The 23,136-nt window shown below is 44.1% G+C and overlaps 1 protein-coding gene across 1 annotated transcript in view; it reads left to right on the top strand.

Annotated features, from left to right (window-relative positions):
* TICRR (TOPBP1 interacting checkpoint and replication regulator) overlaps positions 1-23,136 on the top strand; it is a 3,405,639-nt gene that overhangs the window by 2,726,616 nt on the left and 655,887 nt on the right. Inside the window, exon 20 of the mRNA XM_044078205.1 lies at positions 9,360-9,512. Within this exon, the coding sequence (XP_043934140.1) occupies positions 9,360-9,512 (153 nt within the window). The remainder of the gene's footprint in view (positions 1-9,359; positions 9,513-23,136) is intronic.

Raw genomic sequence — 23,136 nt, 5'->3', positions numbered from 1 at the left:
TAATAAAACTAAACATTGATTAATGGAGTAGACATTGTGGAATTAATTTAGAGATAACCACTACACCTCACTTTGGTTTACTGGTTTTTCATGAAGATGTTGCTGCTTGAATCATGAATCTGATTTGTTGTTTGTTCTGTTAACCTTCCAGCCCCTTCTCTCCCTCTCTGTCTTTTAGCCAAAGACATTCATGATGACAATGGGCACATGCCTGTTCATCTGAAACAGAGGAAAGTCCTAAGATTTTGGGTAAAGTTTTGACATTCCAGTTCACCGCTTTGTCTTTTGGCTTAGCTACTGCCCCAGGAGTCTTTGCAGTGTGCCGAGCCCCACTAGTAACAAATTGGAGGACAAATGATGTGCATATTTACCCAGACCTAAATGAATACCTTCTGCAGACTCCTTCCAGGGAGGAGATGTTAAAGGCCTTTTCCTTTGCTTAACAATGTCTGCAAATGTTAGGGTTCACCCTGAACCTATCAAAGTCCAAAATGGAACTCACACAGAGAACCAAGTTCATGGAGGCTTTCTGTGACACCCGAGAGTACGATTTTGTTTCCTCTGTGCAAAACAGTATCCGTTATCCCATTCTTCCAAACTAGTGTCACAAAGAACTATGATGGCAGTTAGAGAGATTCTCAGGATGCTGAAACACATCACAGCCTCAGTCCTCATGATCACCCAGACAAGACTGCATATGTAAAAGGCCCAGGGGTACCTAAGGAACTTTTGAGATTAGCAACTACACACTGTAAAGCATCCTCTCCCTTGCTTAAAGAAGGAAATGCATTGGTGAATATTAGCCATCCATGAGAACAAGAGAATGCTTCTTTGCCTCAAGACCCTGCATCAGACCCTCACCATATCTGCATCAGACTGAGCCTATGGCTGCACATGCAGCAGTATTAAAAGTACAAGGCACTTGGTGCAGGTCAAAGGCCATGTTTCATATAAACATAAATGAAATGCTAGCAATCCAAAATGTATGGACATCCTTCAAATCCCTCCGAGTCTCAGGAACCCTGAGGGTTGTAACAGACTGCACTATAGTCAATGTGGTATATCAAAAATCAAGGAGGAATATATTACTCTCATTTGTGTAGGATTGTCCTAAAAACTGGCAGGTGATTCTGAATCTGATACTGAAGGCAGTTTGCATCCCTACAGGGGTCAGTATTACTAGCAGATCAGCTGAGCAGGGCAACAGTGGTTGTTCATGAATGGCGGTTAGACAAGTATGTCTTTTCATCCCTATCTCAGAAGTAAGGTATGCCTGAAGTGGATCTCTCTTGTTTCACACAAGGACTATCAGATTAGAGGTTTTGTACCAGAACGCCATACCCCAAAGCTTAGGCATTGAGTACATTCAGCACCCCTAAGAAACAAATGTTCCTATATTCGTTTTCTTATCTGGTAGTTGACAGAAAAGTAAGTGTATGAACTGTTAATGACTTCCTGTGGTACAGGGTTTGATTCTCCCAGCCTTCGTCTGCCCATCATGTAACCTTGAACAAGTCACTTAACCAGGTGGTGCTTTGGGGCAGTTGGGAATTTGCGCTTGGCTTGTAATTGGTCTTCTGGACTGCATGCCTAGTAACTACCTATCAACCTACTATTAATCCCAAAGTGATTCCGAAGATTCAGGAGGAGAAAACAAGGATGATTTTTTTATCCCCCCCTTTGCCCCTGACAACACTGGATCTGAAGTAGGAGATTCATTTGTCTGCAACCTGTGGGTTATGGATCCGATATCGGATCCAAACTGGCATAATTATCCAGCTATGGATCCGAGCTCCTAGCTCCTCCCCTCACCCATAATGCCCTGCTCTCCCTACATGACCCCAGATCTAGTTTGCCGCGCTGGTAACCAGGTCTTGGATTCTGAGCTCTTCAGCTAAGTGAAATTTAAACCTTAAGAAAGCTTTATTTTAAATATTTGTTGTGAGTTTCGAGTGATTGTGTTATGTTTCCCCTTATATTTTGATAGTTTTAGTTTAAAATTTTTAATTTTAAAACTTTAACTTTATACCCTCCCCTCGCTGGTCGGAGTTTCTGTTTGTGTGTTTTGTTTGGGGCCTTGTGTGTGTGCTAGTTTTATACTAGTTATCTGTCTTATTTTTTTGTTTGTTTGTTTAAAAAAAAAAAAAAAAAAAAAAGACTTTATCATGTCAGAAGCCCCTAAGGCAATATTTTCCAAGTGCTCCGAGTGTGGCCATGAGCTCTCCCCTGCTGATGGCCACACTCGGTGCGTTCAATGCCTTGGGGTTGAACACCTCACTTCTGGATGTTCCATTTGTGCAGGGTTCAACCCCAGGGCATTGAAGGAGCGGAGGTCGAAGCTGGTCCTGGCGGGACTTCTACCCCCGGACTCGGCTTCGGCTCCCGCTCCGGTGGTGGGTACCGTGGCCTCGGTTCCCTCCTCGCCTGCTCTCCCTCCTCCACCTGGGACTCAACCTCCCGCTGCTAGGTTGGAGGAGAGAGAGGCAAGGAAAAAGGATCGGAGAGAGAAGCACCACAAGCGGCGGGCCGAGACCTCCGTTTCGGCCCCGCCAGCTAAGCGTGCTTCTCCTCCGGCCTCCATGGCTGCTGGCTCTCCCCCTCCTCGGCTCCGGTCTGCTTTTCACCGGGGCCTGAGGAGGAGGAGGAGACCCAATCTCCGTCGAGGCTATCGAGGAGGCACTCAAGGCCTACCTCGGTAGCCTCTTCGAGATCCACGTATAGCCTTTCCGACTCCGATCTGGACCGGATGATGAGAAGGTTCATCCAGGCCCAGATGCAGATGGGAGTGCTCCTGCCTCCCCCCCCCCTGGGGGGGAGCTCGACCCCATTTTTCAAGCCTATAGCTCCTTCGCCGACCCTCTACCTGGGTTCGGAGCGTTCGGAGCCGGGCAGCCGGGCAGGGGTGGTTGGCGCCGATAGTACTAGGTACTTCGGATCCGACCCTGCCCTCGAGTGTTTCGGATCCGACCTCTCAGAGCCTGGCTCCAAGCTTCGGATCCGGGGGACTCAGTGTGCCTTCGGCGCCATCTGTGTCGGAGCGCACTGGTCCCTCGGATCCGAGTGTCTCGGGACCAGCTCCGATCCACTCTTCGGATCTGAGGGGGAGCCGACTTTCGGATCCTTTGGTCGAGGCTGGCTCCCCTTCGGCTTTTGATGTAGTGGAGAGGGCTCTGTTGAGGGCTTCCGGACCCCCGGCACTTGCTTCGGCTCTGTCCCGCGCTCCATCTGCACTGGGTCAGGCTTCCACCATCCGGCCACTGGGACAGCCCGCTTCAGTGCCCCAAGCTGTTCCTTTGGAACAATACACTGCTTACGAGGGCTCCTCTGACAGCCCCCCCGAGGAAGCCCCTCGCAAGCATACGTGTAAAAGGAGGCACATAGACTGCCCCGAGTCTTTAACTGAAGACACGGATTTGGAGGAAGGGGAAGGCTCCCCAAGATCACCCCCCGAGGATGTCTCCTTTGGAGACATCATGGAAATGCTTCGCATAAGGGGGGGTGGTCTGCCCCCAAGTCTTCCTCGGACGAGTCCGTGTTCTTGGAGGCATTCGAAGCGGGCCCATCTACCTCTTGGGTGTCCCCTCCTGCCGACTCCCTGGTGGACCTCATTACCACCAGGGCGTGGAAGGAACCGGACACCGTGGAGCCCATCTCCAAAAGGCCAGACCATATCCTTAGCCCCCCGGCAGACCGTGCCCACTGGAGTAAGGGGCCCCCTGTAGATGCCATGTTGACGGCAGCAGCCACCAAGAGGGAGCTCACCCAGGAGAGTCCCTCAGTCCATCCTCCGAGCAAGGAGTCTCGGATGATGGACCGCTTAGGGAAGCGTATGTTTAGTTCAGCGACCTTCTCAGTGAGGGCGCTCAACTACCTGGCACATTTTATCAGGATGCAGCGCGATCTTATTAAAGAATATGCTGCATACCCCCCCCCCCCCCCGAGTCCATGTCGGAGGAGGACAAACTTTTGCACTCCACCCGTATGGCCACTCTTCTATCCGTGACAAATACCTCTGTGCGGTTGCTGTCCCATGCTACTGAGGGAGCCGCTAGAGCTGCGGGAGTAGGCCTAGTCACGAGGCGCCAGGCCTGGCTCCGCCATTGCGATTTCACGGAGCCCTTCAAGGCGTCCTTCGAGCGCCCTTGATGGTTCTGCCCTTTTTGGCGAGATGGTTCGCGACACCTTGACCCAGAGCGAGAAGGACGGGAAGATGCTGTCTACCGTCGGAATCCGCTTCTCTGTGCCCCAGAGGTCCTACTCTAGGAACCAAAAGGGCCAGAAGAAGATGTGGTTCCGGAAGTCGCAGCAATCCCAACCCGCTCCGGACAACCAGTCCTTCCGTGGCAGAGGAGGACAGGGAGAGGATGCCGCCCCAGGGGCAGAGGGGCTCCCAGGAACTTCGGGTCCAGAGAACCTTTCTCTGAACGGCCCGCGCAGCAGCCCTGAAGGGTTGCCCAACTGCTCCACTCTGGAGGCAGTCGGGGGACATTTTTCGGAGCAACTAGCGGCATGGGAGTCCATAACATCAGACAGCTGGGTCCTCTACATTATATCCAGAAGAGGATACAAGATTCCCTTGCTTTACATTCCATTTACATTAAAATCCCTCCCCGACGGTCCACCCGGTCAGTGGGAGGCCGCTTCGGCAGAAATTGGCCATCTGCTGGGGAAAAGAGCCATCCAGCCCGTCCCCCCAGACCAGATCGGATCAGGGTTCCACTCCAGGTTCTTTTTAGTGCCAAAAAAGACGGGGGACCTCAGACCAATTTTAGACCTGTCCCTGTTAAACCTGGCAGTTCCCAAGGAGAAGTTCCGGATGGTCACCTTGCAATCCATCCTCCCTCTTCTGGGAGAGAATCACTGGATGTGCTCTATAGACCTCAAGGATGCGTACTACCACATACTAATGGACAGACATTCCAGAAGGTTTCTTCGCTTCCGGCTGGGAGCCAGTCACTACCAGTTCAGGGTCCTTCCCTTTGGTCTCACCACAGCCCCCAGGGTGTTCACCAAAGTATTAGCAGTGGTTGCGGCCCACCTGAGGCTTCAGGGGGGTGCAGGTCTTCCCGTACCTGGATGACTGGCTCCTTACCGCCCCAACAAGGCATCTACTATCATTGGCGCGAGACTCCTTTCTTCATCTAGCTCCCCGCCTGGGCATCACGATAAATGTAACAAAATCCAATCTGGCCCCTACTCAGTTGGTAGACTTTATAGGTGCCAGGCTAGGCACGAGGGAGTTAAGAGCCTTCCTCACAGCCGACAGAGTTCAAAATTTGCGACTCCAGGTGCGGGCCATCCTCCACTCCAGCTCTGTTCCGGCGGAATTGGTCCTGAGGGCTCTAGGGTCCATGGCGGCAGCAATATCTCTTCTTCCTCTCACCAGGTTCAACATGCGGGTCCTTCAGTGGACACTTCAAGTTCAGTGGTCTTACCTTGCTCTACCTCTGCATCATCCCATTGCGATCAGCAAGGCTGCAAGCGGTCCCTCTTGTGGTGGCTCCACTCACAGGATCTCCACGGAGGCCGCCCCTTTTGTGCTTCTCCCCCTCTCGCCACGGTGACCACGGATGCCTCCCGCCTCGGGTGGGCGGGGCATTTTGCAGGCAGGACGGTCCAAGACACGTGGAACGACTCAGAGACCTCCCTGCATATCAATGTTCTAGAGATGAGAGCAGTGCTCTTGGCATTGCGAGCACTTCAGGCCTTTCTTCCCCTGGGAACAATTGCGATTCAGTCAGACAACATGTCGGTAGTCTGGTACATCAACAAACAGGGGGGAACCAGGTCTTATCCCTTATGTCGAGAAGCCATGAGAGTGTGGGAATGGGCGATCTCCACCAACCGCTTTCTCATCGCAACGCATATTCCGGGTCGGTTCAACATCCTTGCGGACAAGCTCAGTCGCACCATTCTCTCCGGAGTGGTCTCTCAATGCTCAAGTAGCAAAACGTATCTTCGCACGGTGGGGAACTCCTTGTTGCGATCTTTTTGCGTCTCCCTTAAACACCAAGTGCGACAGTTTTTTTGCTCTAATCCCTCCTCCAGGGGATTTCCCGAGAGATGCTCTGGTGCATGCTTGGCCTCCCGGTCTTCTTTATGCTTACCCCCCTTTGCCTCTGATGCTCCAAGTTCTTCAGAAAGCCTCTCGGTTGGGGTGCAGAATGATCCTCATTGCCCCATTCTGGCCTCGACAGATCTGGTTCCCTTACCTAAGGTCTCACTCGGTGAATCCACCTTAGATTCTAGATCCCATTCCGGATCTGATATCGCACCCATCGAACCTACCAACTCCGAATCTGGACAACCTGAAGCTGACTGCTTGGCTGCTCCAGTTCCACTCCTAATTAGGACTCCCGGTATCTCATCACCCGTTAAGGCCATCCTGGTAGCGGCTCATAAACCATCTACCAGGAAAGTTTACCACAGTAAATGGAAACGATTCTCCATTTGGGCGGAGCGGCAAGGTCTAGATCCCTTCACCGTTCCCCTTCCTATGGTGCTAGACTTCTTAACCACTCTTTTTAATGATGGTGCCAGTAGTTCCACGGTCAAAGTGCAGCTCGCGGCCATTTCTCATTATCATGTTGGTCATGACTCTGGACCACTTATGTCTGCCAAATTGTGTAAGATCTTTCTAAAAGGCACCTTTCTCCTTAGACCCCCTATCAAACAAGCGGTTCCTCCATGGGATCTTTCCTTGGTTCTTCAGGCCTTGACCGCTCCCCCCTTCGAACCTGCGGCCACAGTAGATCTAAAATTTTTATCCCTCAAGACTGCTTTTTTAGTAGCCATTACTTCGGCCAAATGAGTTTCGGAGCTTCAAGCCTTATCCATAAAGCCTCCTTACTTGGTCTTCCATCCGGACCGCGTATACCTCAGGACCAATCCCTCCTTTCTTCCTAAGGTAGCTTCAGAAGCAAACATTAATCAGTCCATTAACCTCCCTGTTTTCTTTCCTAAATACCAAAACAAGGGTGAATACAAGCTGCATTCCTTGGATGTTCACAGGCAGCTTCGTTTTTATCTTAACAGGACGACTGGTCATAGGCAATCCGACCAGTTGTTCATTTCCTTTACAAATTCAGTCTGGGTAAGCCAATTTCCAAAGTCTCCTTGTCACGCTGGATTTCGCAATGTATTCTGTTAGCTTATCAAGCTTCTGGCAGGCCCGCACCGGAGGGAGTCCTTGCCCATTCGACCCGGTCAGTTTCTACCTCAGCGGCCTTTAAGGCTAGGATTCCTCTGGATGACATTTGTTCAGCAGCCACTTGGGCTTCATCTCATACCTTTATTTCTCATTACAAGCTGGATATCACATCTAGAGGTAGAGCATCCTTTGGCTCCGTGGTGCTCCGGAATATCCTTCCATGACGGCCGCCCAAGATTCAGGTAGCTGGGGACTCTGTCCCACAGGTTGCAGACAAATGAATCTCCTACTTCAGATTTAGAAGTTATGTACTTACCATAACGTTCCATCTGAGTAGGTGGATTCATTTGTCTGCAACCATCCCGCCCTCCTATCCCCCTGGCCTTGTCAGTTTCCTGCATATTACGTGTTACCCTTTCCAGGGTATTTTGATTCAGTGCAAACTCGATCTGAGGTCATGTAGGGAGAGCAGGGCATTATGGGTGAGGGGAGGAGCTAGGAGCTCGGATCCATAGCTGGATAATCATGCCGGTTCGGATCCGATATCGGATCCATAACCCACAGGTTGCAGACAAAGGAATCCACCTACTCAGATGGAACGTTATGGTAAGTACATAACTTCTAATTCTGTGCTCTCTTAGGGCATTATGTGCTAGAGGTACTTTTCCAAGAAAGTAATTGTGTCAGCATGTCTGCCCCTATGAAGGTATTCAGGATTTAGAAAAATATTGTAAAATTAGTTGTTTTTCTTTCAGTTTTTCCCGGTTAGGGGTCGCCACAGCGGAATCCGGTCCGCTAATGATTGGCAGTCGCTTTTTATGGTGCAGAGGTGCCAGCCTGACGCTCAGCCTTCAGTGAAGGCATGCCCATTTACCCATGTCTTCAAACGCCACTTGACCGCGGGGAGGACATGAAGACTCCACACAGAAGGCGCTCTAGCCGAGAATCGAACAGGAGAACCTTTTGCTGTGAGGCGACAACGCTACCGTTACACCACCACTGCTTGTATATAATAAAATTATATCATAAAATAAAATATAATAAAATTAGTAATAAGTAGTTATTGTGGTGCTGGTAGGGTTAGATTGTGTAGAACTTCATGGAAAGATGAAAAATATATATTTCAGTTTCTGCACATAGTGGTACTTCAAGTTAAACACCCACATTCCCTTCTTATAGGGTTTTTGGTTATGTTTCTATCTGCCCGGTCCTTTTTCGTGTGTGTTTTTTTTTCCTCCTTTGAGGCAGTGTGTTCATTGGAGTTAAGATCATTTCATACAGGTAAGTATGTTTCACCAATTTAAAGTTTCTAAACCAAGAATGTACTTCCTCTAGCTCCTGTTTCACAGTGTCCATTGCAAACATCTGTGCTGTAGTTAATTGGACTTTAGTTCTGATTTTTCACCAAGGATAACTGTTGACTTCAAGAGCCGGGCTTCCCTTGGAACTTCCTTGCAACAAAATTTGACATTCTGATATTTATTTCTTTGGAATTTGTGGCTCCTATCACCATTAAGAGATTCTGTTGTGTGGGATTCTTCTAACTGCTGACCACTGTAGCAGACACCACAACATAAAATGTTGCAGGTATTTGAGTGCCTAGCATATCACTTGATCTTCAGGAGGTTTCTCTCTTGTATATGCTCATTACTGTCCTATTTTCCCATTGCTGAATAACCCTCATGTCTTCTGAAGGTATCCTGTGCCACTTTAAGTATAAGGTCCTTTACCTTTAGTATGCTTGTTTAGCATGCATCTTCCAAGAGAAGTTTGCTCAATTTCCACAAGGGTAAAGTTTGGGAGCCAAGGCAAGGTGAACCTTCTTGACCCATTACATTGGCACTATGATTTGCACCAGAAGTGGGGGGGGGGTGCTAGAAGCTCTTCAGGAAAATAATTGTAGTAGTGTCTACTATAGAGGGCTTTTTCAAAGATCATCTGATTTGTTGCATATTCCTGTGTATGTAATATACTGTGAGCTTTGATGCTGTAGTTCATTTTTTTTTTTTTTTTTTTTAAGTATACAGCTAACTTGCATTTTACCTGAATATGGAAAGTACATTTTGTCTGAACAAGTGACCTGGTCTTGCACGTAGTTGTTGGTAGTTGTTTCTGAGCTAGAGGTAAATGAAAAGTTGAACAGATTTAGCATAGTGAAACGTCTTAAGTGCATCTTTACTGAGTATTATTGACCTTGTTTTTGGTTTAGAAAACTGTTTGAGGAAAAGCCCCCGTATCAAGAAGATGCTACTTGATCGAAGGCATTCAGGTTCTTTCTATTCATTGTCTCAACCAAAATCCCGCAGTCTCGAGAGAGTACTTTCAGCTTCACAACTGCAGACACTGAGTACAGAAAAAAACTGTAAGTAACTTATTGCCTTTGCCAGTGGATGAACTGCTGAGTAATTCCCCATTCCCTTCCCCACTGTCCTTCAGGTCTTGCTTGTTTTCCCCTGTGGCATAGTTTGGTGAAGGAGGTTTTAAGAAAATCATTTGGATATCTTTTCTGAATCAGTTCTACACCACTTGCTTTTGTTACTACATAGTTTTAATATAGAAACAGCAACCAAATCCTAGCAGTTACACAGTGCAGTATCCATATACTTGACTCCCTTAATTTTGTTTTAATCAATGCGTTCCACCAAACCATTGCAGAAAATAGGGCATAGAACAAAGTGAATATGTATCCAGAATAGGTAACTGAACGTCACATCATTTACAGTCTTAAAAGAGCCCGGTTGTCACTTAGATGTGCATCTATTCCAGGTCATCCATTAATCACTTAACTAAGGATAAGTCATCATCTTGTCTGCAAAAAGAACAGAATTGAGTGCCAAGATAATTCGTCATTCCCATTTTATTTTATTTATTTGCTTTAAAACTGTAAAAGGTACAATAAAAAAAATGCCACTGTGTACTTTAAGAATGGTTTATTTTATCAATATAGTTAATATACTAATTAAACAATTACCCTAAAATTAATGAATGAAAAATCAATGCAGAACTGTAACAGCTTGCTGCTGTTTAGTAACAGGCCATCTCACTTCCTTCTCCCTCTTGCAGCAGACGTGACTAACCATCTCATAACATATTACTGTACATGTTATGCAGTTGTCGCCTCACAGTTAGACGTTGCCCGTTCGATTCTCAGAGTGTCTTCTGTGTGGCGATATGCGTGAATGGGCGTTCCTTCGTTGAAGGTTGTGCGTTAGGCCCGGCAAGCCAGCACGTAAAACTCTACTGCCAATCATTAACGGACCGGAGTTCCGCTGTGGCGACCCCTAACCGGGAAAAGCTGAAAGGCACAAACAAACAGCTGATGTTCTCTTACACAGCAGTCTTTAATCATTTTACTAAATGTCACATTATGGAGCAGATACTTCACCGTTCAGATATACTCTTCGCTTGTAGGTTTGTAAAAAAAAAAATTGTACTGACAGGAAAAAGAGAACATCAGCTGTTTGTGTCTTTCGGCTTTTCCCGGTAAGGGGCTGCCACAGCGGAACTCCGGTCCGCTAATGATTGGCATTAGATTTTTATGGTGCCGAGTTGCCAGCCCGATGCTCAACCTTCAGCGAAGGCACTCCCATTCGTCTTTCGGAGGCCACTCAACCACGGCAGGACATGCAGACTCCACACAGAAGGCACTCCCCGCACATTAGCTGAGAATCGAATGGGAGAACCTCTTGCTGTGAGGCAACAACACAACCGCTGTACCAAACTGAGAAGTAATAGATAAATATAACTTGAAACAATGTAAGTGTGCACATTCAAAAAGTGGTTATTTTTGAGGTGGGAGGCAAATGGTGTGTGAAAGCATTAGTCATCATTTGTGATCCTAGATGAATGGCCTTCATTATGGCTTGTCAGGGAAGGGTGTGGCATAAAAGTGGCTCTATGAGGGAAGTAAGTGGAATTATATTACTGTAACTTTTATATCAAATGTTGTCTTTTTTCATCTGATTTAACGTGTGGGTTGTTGGATCGGGCTGGACCCGACCTCAGAGCTGTGTACCAAAGCTTTGGATCACAGAGCTCTGACTCCTCCCATACCCAGAATTCCTCTCTCCTGCCTAAACTACCTGAGATCTCGTTTGTCACCTGTGTCAACCAGCCACAATGACCAAGAGCTCCATAACTATTCATGGCAAGTGAATGCTTTTCTTCCTCCTTTGAAAATTGTTGACATTTGTCATATTAGATAGGTTTAGGACATTGTAGTCATAGTGTGGTGTTACAGCTTTCTGATAGTTTTTTCTTTGTGTTTGAGTGTGTTTATATAGATATTGTTAGGTTTCTAGTTTATTAGCAAAGTTTAGCTTCTTAGAAAAAAATTGTTATACTGTTATATTACTTTTTTTTTGATGTCAACAGGTTTTAAAAAGTGTTCTTCATGAGGCATAAAATGCCACACCAAGACCCATACTCAGTGTGTTTACTGCTTGGGGCCTTCTCATCTACAGGTCTCATGTTCCATCTGTGCTGCTTTTGTCACTCGAGCCTATTCAAGGGCATAGAGAGAAATTAGTTTTGAAAGGCCTTCTCCCTCTGTAGACACGGTCCAAAATGTCTTCAGACCCGAAGACATTCAGCTCTTCTCTTTCCTACAAAAAGAGGAGAGATAAAGAAAATAGAAATCCAGAGAGAGAGAAAGAAAGTTAAAATTGAAAGATAAGAGATCCAAGAATCATCCAGAGGTAACTAAGAAAAGGTATTCCACCCCTCAGTGATTGCAGGTCTGACACCTAAAGTACCCAGACACTCTGATCTGAATGTTGCTTAGGTCCAGAATTTTCCAAGGTTGCCCTTTACTCTGCCATGGAAAACTTCCAGGCTTCATACTCTGTATTACAAAAGGTACCTTCAAATCATACATAGACAAGCTCATTCTCTAGATCTGGCCCATGTACTAGGAGCCTCACGGAATCCGATGTTGACTGAATGATGGTGAGGTTTTTGTGGACACAGATTCAGCTGGGAGTTCTTCCGCTCCATCCCTGAGAAAAGGTCTGGGATCAGCCCCTTCCCTCCTGACAGCTCAGTGTTCTTAACTTCCTACACCATCAACATTCCTGAAACAGCTGTGTGTCAGATACATCCTTCCCACAATACCAGCTTCAGAGTTGACAGCACTGGAGACTTTTTAGTTTTGACATCCTCCCTCATTTCAGTCAACTCCAATGCATTTGAGTCAAGTAGAGTTCCAGAGAATCGGTGTCAGAGCTCCAGTGGTAGAGCTGACTCTGAGATTTTCAGAGTCATCAATGTTGCTCGGGGTTTCAGTATTCAGTAGCTTGATTCCGAGGTCCTCATCGGAGTCATCAGTCATTGAAGTCGAGTGGGCTTCTGACGTGACTAATATAGGTGGTGGTTCTTTGATTCCACTGGCTGTGGAGAGGGCCATGGCTGGACCAAGATGCCTGATATGCTCCCAGAGTTCAAATCATCCATAATCTCTCCAGAGGCTGTACTGTCCTCCTCACATTCTGGTAGAGACAGATTGATCCCATAGGCTTCAAGATTATTCGGCACTTGAGTCCCACATCTGATTCCAGTGTGTCCCCCTCGAGAGCCCCATGGCACATTCCTCAGAAGAAGACTTGCAAAAAGAAGCATAGTGACTCCTGTCCTGAGTCTTGTTGAAGACACTGACTTCGATGAGGGAGGAGGTTCACCAAAGTCCCCCTCGAAGAAGTCTCCTTCGGAGACCTCCACGAATTGATGAAGCAATGGGGGAATGGTCCACCAAAACCCCTTTTTCTGATGAGTCAGTATTTCTTGAAGCCTTTGAGTCTGGCATTTCAACATCCTGGGTGGTTCCCCCTCCCCACAACCTTTGTCGACCTTATTGCTCAGAAAACCTGGAAGGAACCTGATGTGGCATAACCCATTTCAAAGAAGCCAGATAGAATTTTAGTTGACCATAAAGAAAGTAATTTCTGGATTAAGGGGTCTGCCATAGATGCCATGGTGGTAGCAGCAGCCACTGAAAAGGAACCATCTGATGAGTTCCTCTGTCCATCCCCCTAGCAGGGAGTCTGGGGCATTGGACAAACTGGGGAAAAAGATATGTGCTTCAGCCACTTTTTCTCTTCGCGTGCTGAACTGTACGACTCTGTTGTCGTGCTTTCAGAGGGATTTGATAAAGGAACTTTCAAATTCCCTGGTGGGTAAGTTACCAACATATGTCCAAAAAAAAGTGGATTCCCAGTTGTCTATCCTGCAGTTATCTTCGAATATGGCCTTAAGACTGCTTTCTAATGCAGCAGATGGTGTAGCCCGAGCACCAGGTGCAGGCATTACAATGTGTTGTCATACCTGTCTGTGGCTGTGCAACTTTGCAGAAAGCTTCAAAACGTCTTTCATAAATGCTCCACATGATAGCTCCACCTTATTTAGACCAAAGGTCAAGGATATGCCTACCAGAGGTGAACAGGACTGTAAGACCTTGTCTGCCATTAGAATCTGTTTTTCAACCCCTGAGAAATCATTTTTCAGGAATCAGAGGAGGATGAAAAACGTGATTCAAAAAATCATAAGGTTTTCACCATGACATTTCTAGGGATCGACTTCCCAGAAGCAGCAGAGGAGGCAATGCCATGGGATGTCGCCCAAGAGGCAGAAGCAGTCCACAAAATCAAGGTTTCTGTGGACCTTTCACAGAGAAACCTTATCAGTATCCTCAAATACTTCCTTGTTTGTTGCACTGTGGTGTCAGTCTGGGGATGCTTCTCCTTACACCCTGAAGCCTGGCAAAATACAACTGCTGATGCATGGGTGTTGAGGATCATAAACAGGGGTTATACTATACCCTTTTTGGAAACCCTGGTAATAAAACAAAAGATTCCCAACACACAACCCAATCAGTTGGAATATGTAGCAACAGAAGTTAAAAAGTTGCTGGACAAGAGACTCATCCAACCAGTCCCCCAACACCAGTTATAATCTGAAGTCTATTCAAGGTTCTTTTTAGTACCAAAAAAGAGAGGAGACCTAAGACCAATTTTGGACATAAGCAGTTTAAATCTGTTTGTAAAACAGACAAAATTCTGGATGGTCACTGTACAGTCCATTCTGCCTCTGCTCAGAAAGGATGATTGTATGTGCTGTATAGATCTCCAGAACGCCTACTATCACATAAAGATACAGTGGCAGTCCAGGAGACCCCCCACCCCCGTTTATGGCTGTGTGCCAGTCCGTGTCAATTCAGAATACTACTCTTTGGTCTCACCACAGCCCCCCAGGTGTTCACTAAGGTAATGGCAGCTGTGGCAGCCTATCTCAGGCTTCAATGTATCCAAGTGTTTCCCTGTCTTGATGATTGGCTTTTTACTGCTGCCTCCAGAGATCCACTTCTAGCACATCAGTCATTTCTGTTGCAACTATCTATAAACACCAACAAGAGCAAACGCTACAGCCTGCCCAGTCCATAAAATTCATAGGCTGCCACATAAACATTGTACAGCAAAACTACCCGGGGGGGGGGGGTCAAATCAGTCAGATCTGTTACTGTTCAAGTAGTAAATCATCCCAACCCCCCCAGGCTTGTCTGATATTTTGCCTCCTAGGTCTAATGTCTTCTACCATTGCAATGTTCCCTTTAGCTATATATCACATGAGAGTTCTACAGTTGACATTAGCAGTACAATGGTCTCAGAAAAGTCTTCCCCTGTACTACAAAATACATGTCACACAGGTCTGCAGGAACCACATTCAGTGGTGGATTTTGTCTGACTCAATTGCTCAGGGCAAACTCTTCCATCCCTGATACTAAAAGCCTTAGTGACCACGAACGCATCCCTTCTTGGGATGGGAGGCATTCTGAAGGGAGAAAAGTCCAAGGAACATTATCTTCAGTAGAGGCCAACCTTCACATCAACGTCTTGGAGTTAAGAGCAGCCCTTACGTTGCACGCACTTCAGAACCCTCTACCCAAGGGTGTGATTTCCATACATTCTGACAATATGTCAGTGGTATAGTACATCATTAAGGTGGACCCCAATTGTATCCTGTTTGCCGAAAAGCCATGAGAATCTGGAAATAGGTGATGTCTTCCAACTGCTTTCGAGTAGCAATGCATATACCTGGGACATCCAGCATCCTGTTGGATAAATTGAGCAGAACTAAACTGCCTCACAAGTGGTCTCTCAACAAGAGTGGCAACAGAGATCTTCAGCCACTGGGGCCAACCTTGCTGTTATCTGTTTGCTTCTTACCTAAGCAGCAAATGCAGAAGTTACTTTGCCCTCATCCCTCCACAGGAGCAGTCACTGAGAGATGCTCTAGTTCATCCTATGCCCCTGGGTCTTCCTTATACCTTCCCCCTTTCAAACGCATTTCTCCTATTACAGTGTTCATTCAGAAAGCAATGGCATGCAAGACCAAGGTAATCTTCATTGCCTCCTCCTGGCCTCAGCAAGTCTGGTTCCCTTTTCTTTGGCCTTAACTAGTTCACTCACCATGAGTGCTGGATCCATTTCTGGCTCTCCTCACACACCACTCTGGGCTGTCTCTACCAGACCTCAAGACCCTATAACTAACTGCATGGTTTCTCCAATTTTAACAATTGCCAGAGATGCCAGGCTTTCCTCCCTGGTAGTGAGTCATATCTTCCTCACAAAGAAATTCTCCAAAAAAAGATTTACAAAAGTAAATGGAAGAATTTCTCCATCTGTGTGACCCTTTTCAGCTCCACTTCCAAAAATTTTAAAATCTTTCAAAACTTTTCATGGCTGGGTCAAGTTATTTAGCAATTAAAGTACAATTGGCAGCTATTTCAAACTTCCACATAGGTTTCAACAATGCTTCCGTTGCTTCCCTCAAGCTTTCCAAGACTGTTGTAAGAGGTACCTTTTTATTGGGACTCCCAGTTTGTGATCTGATCCCTCCCTGGAATGTCACCATTTTGCTTCAGTCTTCAACCCAGAAACCCTTTGAGCTAGCAGTATCTACAGATACGAAGTTTCTTTCTTGGAAGACTATTTTTGGTTGCCATTACTTCAAACGAATATCAGAACTTTAAGCACTCATACAAGGCCCTCTTCCTGCTTTTTCATAAAAGTAGAGCGTCTTTAAGGACAAATACTTCTTTTCTCCCAAAAGTGGCTTTTGAAATAAATTTGAACCAACAGATTGACTTGCCAGTTTTCTTCCCCATCTTTTCCAATAAAGAACATGTTGCATTAGATGTGCACATGCAACTCAGATTTTACCTCCTGTGTACCAAGACTATCAAAAAATCTGATCAGTTCATATACTCATCCAAGAAGAAGTTTGGGTAATCAGTTTCAAAAATAACCATCTCAAGATGATTAGCTAGTTGCATTCCCTTTATCTATGATTCATTAGGCATGCCTGTACAATCAGAGCCTAATGCGCATTCTACAAGAGCAGTGGCAACCTCAACAGCCTTTGCTAAGCGACGTGACGTGTAGCAGCAACTTGGTCCTTAAGTCATACTTTTGTGACTCACTACAAATTAGATGGGCATGCAAGGATGAACACATCTTTTGGCTCTGCCATAATCAGGAATATCCTTTCTTGAGTACACACACATATCCTTTGGGTAGCTTAATCTATCCCACACATTGAATCCCATGAAAAAACAAAACATTGGATACAAAAATTATAACATAACAATAGATCCATGTGGTCTTTTTTGTGTGGTTTAACTCCCGTCCCTCCTTCCCCCTTCCAAATTGTCATTGTGCCTTTAGTGTTTGGCCAGATCTTTTTATTTATTTATTTTTTGGACCCTGTCTGATCCCTTCACCTCGTAATGCGCCCGCCCGCATACACGCACACACACACACATGTATTTACTTATAAGGAGTTTTATGGTCATTTAGCAAACTTGCTCTGAGGTAGTTCAGGCAGAAGAGGGGAATTGTGGGTAGGGGAGGAGTCAGAGCTCTCGGATCTAAAGCTTTGGTACAAGGCACCAGGGTTGGATCTGGCTGGATCTGACAACCCATGTGTTGAACCAGATAAAAAGAATACAACACAGATATATTTTTATGGTAAGTTCATTACTTTCATTTGTTTTACTTGATCACACTTAGTTGAGGCATACACAATCAAAAAGTAGCTATTTGGGGTGTTTGATATGTTAAAGCAGTAGATATTTATTTTTTCACAGTTAAATGTTCATCTGTCTCTCTTGTCAGGAAGGGGGGTGCCTGGTTAAGAGAGAGAATTGGTGATGCAGAAAACCCTCCAGTGGCCACTAATTTAACAGTAAGTCTCAATACTGGTATTGTCTACCTTTTATTCCATTTATGTATGGCTTTGTTTTCCTCAAATGTCTTTTTTCCCATAGGAAAATTAATGCTGGTCTTGGAAAGTACCTACTTAGGTGTGCGAAACAGGCAGTCTTATTTATCCAGCATTGTCATGCACCTCGAATCCAAAAAGGCAAACAAACTGTCGAAACACAAAAAGAACCAAGGGATAGCTTTTCACCAAGCACATACAAAAATCGTATATTATTGTATACCAAATACGATATCCCAATGTAAATGAAGCAACAGTTATTCGAAACTGTAACGTTAGAACTTTTATTACGCACAAGCACTTTCGGAGAGATTAGTATCTCTCCTTCTTCAGACAGAAATAAAACATCCACTTGCTACAGCTTCCCCATTAAATAGGGTGTCAATTACTCAATTAACAAACTGCCATTTCAATTAAAATGAATACCTTAACAATTTGCTTGAATGTTAAAAACATTAAAAGCCATTGTTTAAAAACAAATCAACAATATTACCCCATTTTTATTATTTAAAAATACTGCTCTTAATAGCCCCATCATTTGTAATAAATTCACAACTCTTTTATTTACAAACATTAATGGATGTTATTATACTATGCAATATACAAATAAAAAACAAATAATAAATGAAAAATAAAAAATAAAAAAATAATAAATAAAACCATAAAGTACTCTTTAAAGTAGAAACACATTGGGTTTATGCTATTGTGATAAGAATGATACCTAATCAGTTTCCGTTCCATAAACGGAATCATATCAAAAACGCCATAACTTAGTCAGCCAAACTACATGCCCATCCATAGTTCAGCGACTACCACCACCATAAATTATTACCACACATAAGCCAACAAAAACTTTTCTAGCCATTTAAAGAAATGCGTGGGCATGATGTGTTCAAGCAGATTAAAAAACCTTGTTTGTCTTCCGTTTCGTTATATTTAAATTGAAAGTAAAATTGAAACTGTTATGTTCAACTAATGGTGTTAAAAAATGTTTTTATTAAGAACCATTAACGCCCGCCCTGGACCGCAAACGGTACAAGCTGACATCAAAATTCCCAATTTAATGTTAACCATAGCCAGCGTGCTTGAAAATACTTATTTATTTTTTAAAAAGACTATTGCTATATGTTTCTGTGACAATACTCTCTTTACCATGTTATGCTATTTACAAAACAAGACCTTATCTCTTAAGGGTCAGAAGCTTCAAAATACAGGTAAGCGATATGGCTTCATTCAGGCCTGGATAAATGTGTGCGGCCGTCCTTAGTTGCCATAGCAACTCTTCTTTTTCTAATATTAGTTGCCATGGACCTGAATTAGCTTGTGCCTTAATTTGCTTTAAGACAGAGAAATTGAAAAAATGGTCATTGTTCTGAACAATATGGTAAGCTAATGCATTATTCATGTCCCTCTTAGAAATAGCATATAGATGTTCATACATTCTTTTGTGCAATGCCCTTTCAGTCTTTCCTATGTAGAAAGCAGGGCATCGCCCACAGGTTGCTACATAAACCACTGCCCTAGAGGAACAAGTAAAGTTGCCAGATAACCTATATTTTACATTATTTATTGTGACATAACTGCCTTCCTGTACGGATTTACATTGGTTGCAAAACCCGCATTTGGTCATACCCTTAACCTTATTAAAAATAGTATGTTTGTTCATCTCCAAAAGAGCCTTTAAATTAAAGCCTTTTCTGAAAGTTATATTAGGTGTTGCGCCTAACAGTTGGCGCAGGTTTGTGTCTTCCATTATGCTTACCCAGTTTTTCTGTAGGATATTCCTTATGAAGTGATGATCTATAGAAAAAGTGCACAGAAACCTAACTCCCAAGACTGGTTCATTATCTGTTCTGTTATGGTTAACCCCAATGTCGTGGTTGATTGTGTTATTCAACTCTTTTCTATTGAGGATGGGCTTAAAATGTCCAGATTCTCTTTTGAACCTTACTTCAGATGAAATCTCTAAAATGAGTGAATCGGGATATCCCCTATTAGAAAACATCCTAGTCAGGTTGCTACATTCATCATGGAAATCTTCATCTTTGGTGATCATGCGTGCTGCCCTCACCATCTGCCCTTTAACAACCGCTCTTTTTTGATGGAGAGGGTGGCAACTACCAAAGTGAAGGAAACCATTGGAGTAGGTGGGCTTTCTATAGATATTACTGATGAACCTAGCAGCATGGATATCTTTATTCAGCTGTATATCTAAAAAATTGATTTCAATGTCATTCACTTCGAATGTGAAATCCAAGAAATTAGTCATAGATTTAATGTTATCTATGAATGCGGTCACCATATCCGGGAGCCTCTCCATAACATGAACATGTCGTCCTGGTACCTTGTGTACCAGGCGACATGCTCCTTAAAAAGGAGGTTTTTAAACAATAAGGTGTTTTCCCATTGGGCCATTACGCAGTTTGCAAAAGAACCCCCACAAGGTGAGCCCATTGCCACCCCAGAAGCTTGTCTGTATACCAAATTGTCAAAACTAAAAAAATTGTATTTTAACACCAATTCTAATAAAGTCTCAATTATGTAGATAGTGTCCTGTTCAACATGTCTTGACTCTAGGAACTCCCTAACCCAATTCAACCCTAACTGCTGTGGGATGACAGTATATAAATTTTTAACGTCCACAGTCAAAAAGCTTAAGGTAGGGTCGAATGGTATCCTGTTAATGTTTTCTAGGAACCCCCATGAGTCCTTGCAGATCTGAATCTCCTTTTCTATATGAGGTTTTAAAAGGCTGTCTACATACTTGGCACAGGCCACCAGAATAGACCCCCTGCCATCAACTATTGGTCTAAAAGGGGGGTCACTGATGGATTTATGAATTTTGGGGGCTCCGAAGAAGGTGGGCATTCTCGGTGCTACCATATTTAAGTAGGAATGAACTTCCATGTCGATAAACTCTTCCAAAAATAGATCCTCAAGTGTGGACCTAACCTTGTTATATGCTGTATTAATCTCACTAATGCTAGTTATTTCATATGGGCCATTGTTCAAATGAGTAGTAAGTTTGTTGATATAATCAACTTGGTTCATAAAAATAAGCCCATTCCCCTTATCGGGTTTCATAACTCGAACTTTACAATCCTGTATTAATTTTATGAAATCACGTTCTTCAGATGTTATATTAAGGCTGTTTTTATTTTTGTTGTTAACTATGCTTCCAGCCAAACATCTTAAATCTAGCTCACAGGATTTTTCGAAAGTTTTAAGGTTGTTAACTAGTGGAGGGTTAAACAGACTGGCTATTCTAAATGGCCTAATAAGTGCAGAATTTTTACCTCAAGTAGCCAACAAGTTTAACTTGCGAACATATAATTTCAGATCCACAATTGTTTTAACCATATCCATGTGGGTATCAGGTACAAAGGACAGCCCTTTAGAAAAAAAGTCAGCCATAGCCATAGAAATATTGAGGGTGGTATAATTAAAGATCTTAAAATCCCCCTCATTACTGCTTACAATGACTGGCTGACTAAAATCCATCATCATTTGTTGTTCTGGTTCTGTTTGTTCCTCAATGTCATCCTGTTGTTGTTCGACCTCAGGTTCCTCTGTCGAGGGTTCTGGGCCAGTCCAAAACCCTGTTGATGCTCTGTCTGTGACTGTCCTGCCTTACTGGTAGATGCACCCTGCTTTCGCCCATTGTCATTCCCTTTGAGTAGGTACATGATGTAATTGTTGATCTTCATCTAAATCCACTTCTTCATCTTCATCATTAAGTGGGTCATTGTTATTATGTCCTCCTTCCAAAAACGTGTCCAACTGGTACATGTTATTACTATTATTGCTCGCATTTTTCCTGTTTAAGTTAGGCCCAGCTCCCCTAACTTTTTTGTTTGGTTGACTAACCTGTGGTGGCTTTGGATAAGCCTTGTTATCAGCATATTGCTTTAAATCTCTCATAATTTTCTTTCTCTTATTATCGCACAGTTTATTGATAGTGGCATCGATACTAGAGAACACCCGGGAATAGTCGTATTTGTAACGCAAGAAATCATAGTTGTTTTTAATTTCCTGCTCCAAACCAGCTAATTCATTTCTATATACATCCACCTGTTGTGCATAGTGGTCGATCAGCATACCTATATATTCAAAACTATGCTGGTCGAATAGAGATAAAAGTTGTTTATGAAAATCCGAGCCTTCTTCTATGCCTATCGGGAACCTCCATTGCCTCAACCCTTTAGGCACAATTCTCTTATCCAAACAATCTGTTAAATAAGAGATTTCGAGCTGCAACTTTTTGCATCTAAATAATTTGTAGTCGAAATCTCCAATGAGCTCTGCAATGTTATTAGAGTTAACATCTTCAGTATTATCTGCATTAACTGCCCCTGTTCCTATGTTACCAGGGGCTGAAAAAAAGTTTTTTTCTATTTAAAAATAACGATACCGTAGGAACGGAATCGTTCAGAGCAGTAACAGTACCTTGTGTTGCAGTATTCCCCGATGCTGGTATGTGCCCTTGTCCAGCAGGGATGTCACTCAAGTCCGATAAGGCTGTTGAAGCTGAACTAACAAGTTGCTGGCTTCTAGCTCTCAAACTAGGAACTGGTACATCTCCGTCGTTCCCAGGGTGAGCTTCTTCATTATGCCTCGCATGATGTCCGTTAGCTCTTAAATTAAGAGCGTTATCAAGTTTGTCCATTCGTTGAGTGAATGTGTCCATCCTACCCATTAAGACCTGAATGAGAGTTGTAAGGTCTCCGTCGGCTTTCGCCTCTACCCCGTTTGAATGGGTATCCAAACTGTTGCTCAAGTCATTTCCTTCCTGTGAGAAAAGTAAGCTCTGCGAAACAACATTTCCCTCGTTAGCCATAACACACTGCGAATCCAAAAAGGCAAACAAACTGTCGAAACACAAAAAGAACCAAGGGATAGCTTTTCACCAAGCACATACAAAAATCGTATATTATTGTATATGTATTGTCATGCACCTGCTTAATTTTTATTTTGCTGTCTTTGTGCCACAGGTTCTTCATTAATGCCAAAATGTACTGCTTTTGAGCAGGCTCTTAATGAATTCAGGAAAAACATTTTCTTAAAATATATTTGTAATTGGAAGTTACTTTTTTTTTTTACCATTTTAGTATCCCAATTTGTTAACATTTTTTTGCAAAGTAGAATTGAAAGAAAATTATCTCTATGGTGTACAGTTTAGCCTTGTGTACAGAAAAGATGACATGGGTTTAAACTGGCTGGGGAAGGTGGGAGTGAGTCACCAACATCTGCCTACACAGCTCTTGGTGAGGAGTGGAGGAAGATGTGATTAGGTCTGTTTGCACTATTCATGCCTGAGGGGAACAAAGTTTTAATGCTAACATGGGAAAAGGCACATGTGAGAAAGCAAGTGCCTCTATGTGGCAGCTTTACAGATCGCACTGTGGTGACATAAAGTGCTTAGGAAGGAACTCGGGGCATAAAAGAAAGAACCCCGATGGCTGCTTTATTGATGGGTCCCGTCTTGAGTCAAGATAGAGGAATCTAATGGTTTGCCGGCGAGAGAGAGAAGTACTAAAACAAAAACACTGACAAGTACTGACAGATGAAACTGGGAAGCCTCCTCTCTTAGACTGATAGTGTACTTCAAAATTTCCTTTGTGTGTGTGTGTTCCTCGTTTGCTTCTCTGCCTTTGAACTACCTTGTAATTACTTGTAGCTAGTTGTTAATTTGTTTGTGGTAGCTGTTCATTTTT

Source organism: Protopterus annectens, chromosome 7.part0, assembly GCF_019279795.1.
Source record: "Protopterus annectens isolate FY-2018-M chromosome 7.part0, PAN1.0, whole genome shotgun sequence".
Taxonomy (NCBI): Eukaryota; Metazoa; Chordata; order Ceratodontiformes; family Protopteridae; genus Protopterus; species Protopterus annectens.
Note: the sequence above shows the minus strand (reverse complement) of the source record. Positions and strands in the feature narration are given on the sequence as shown.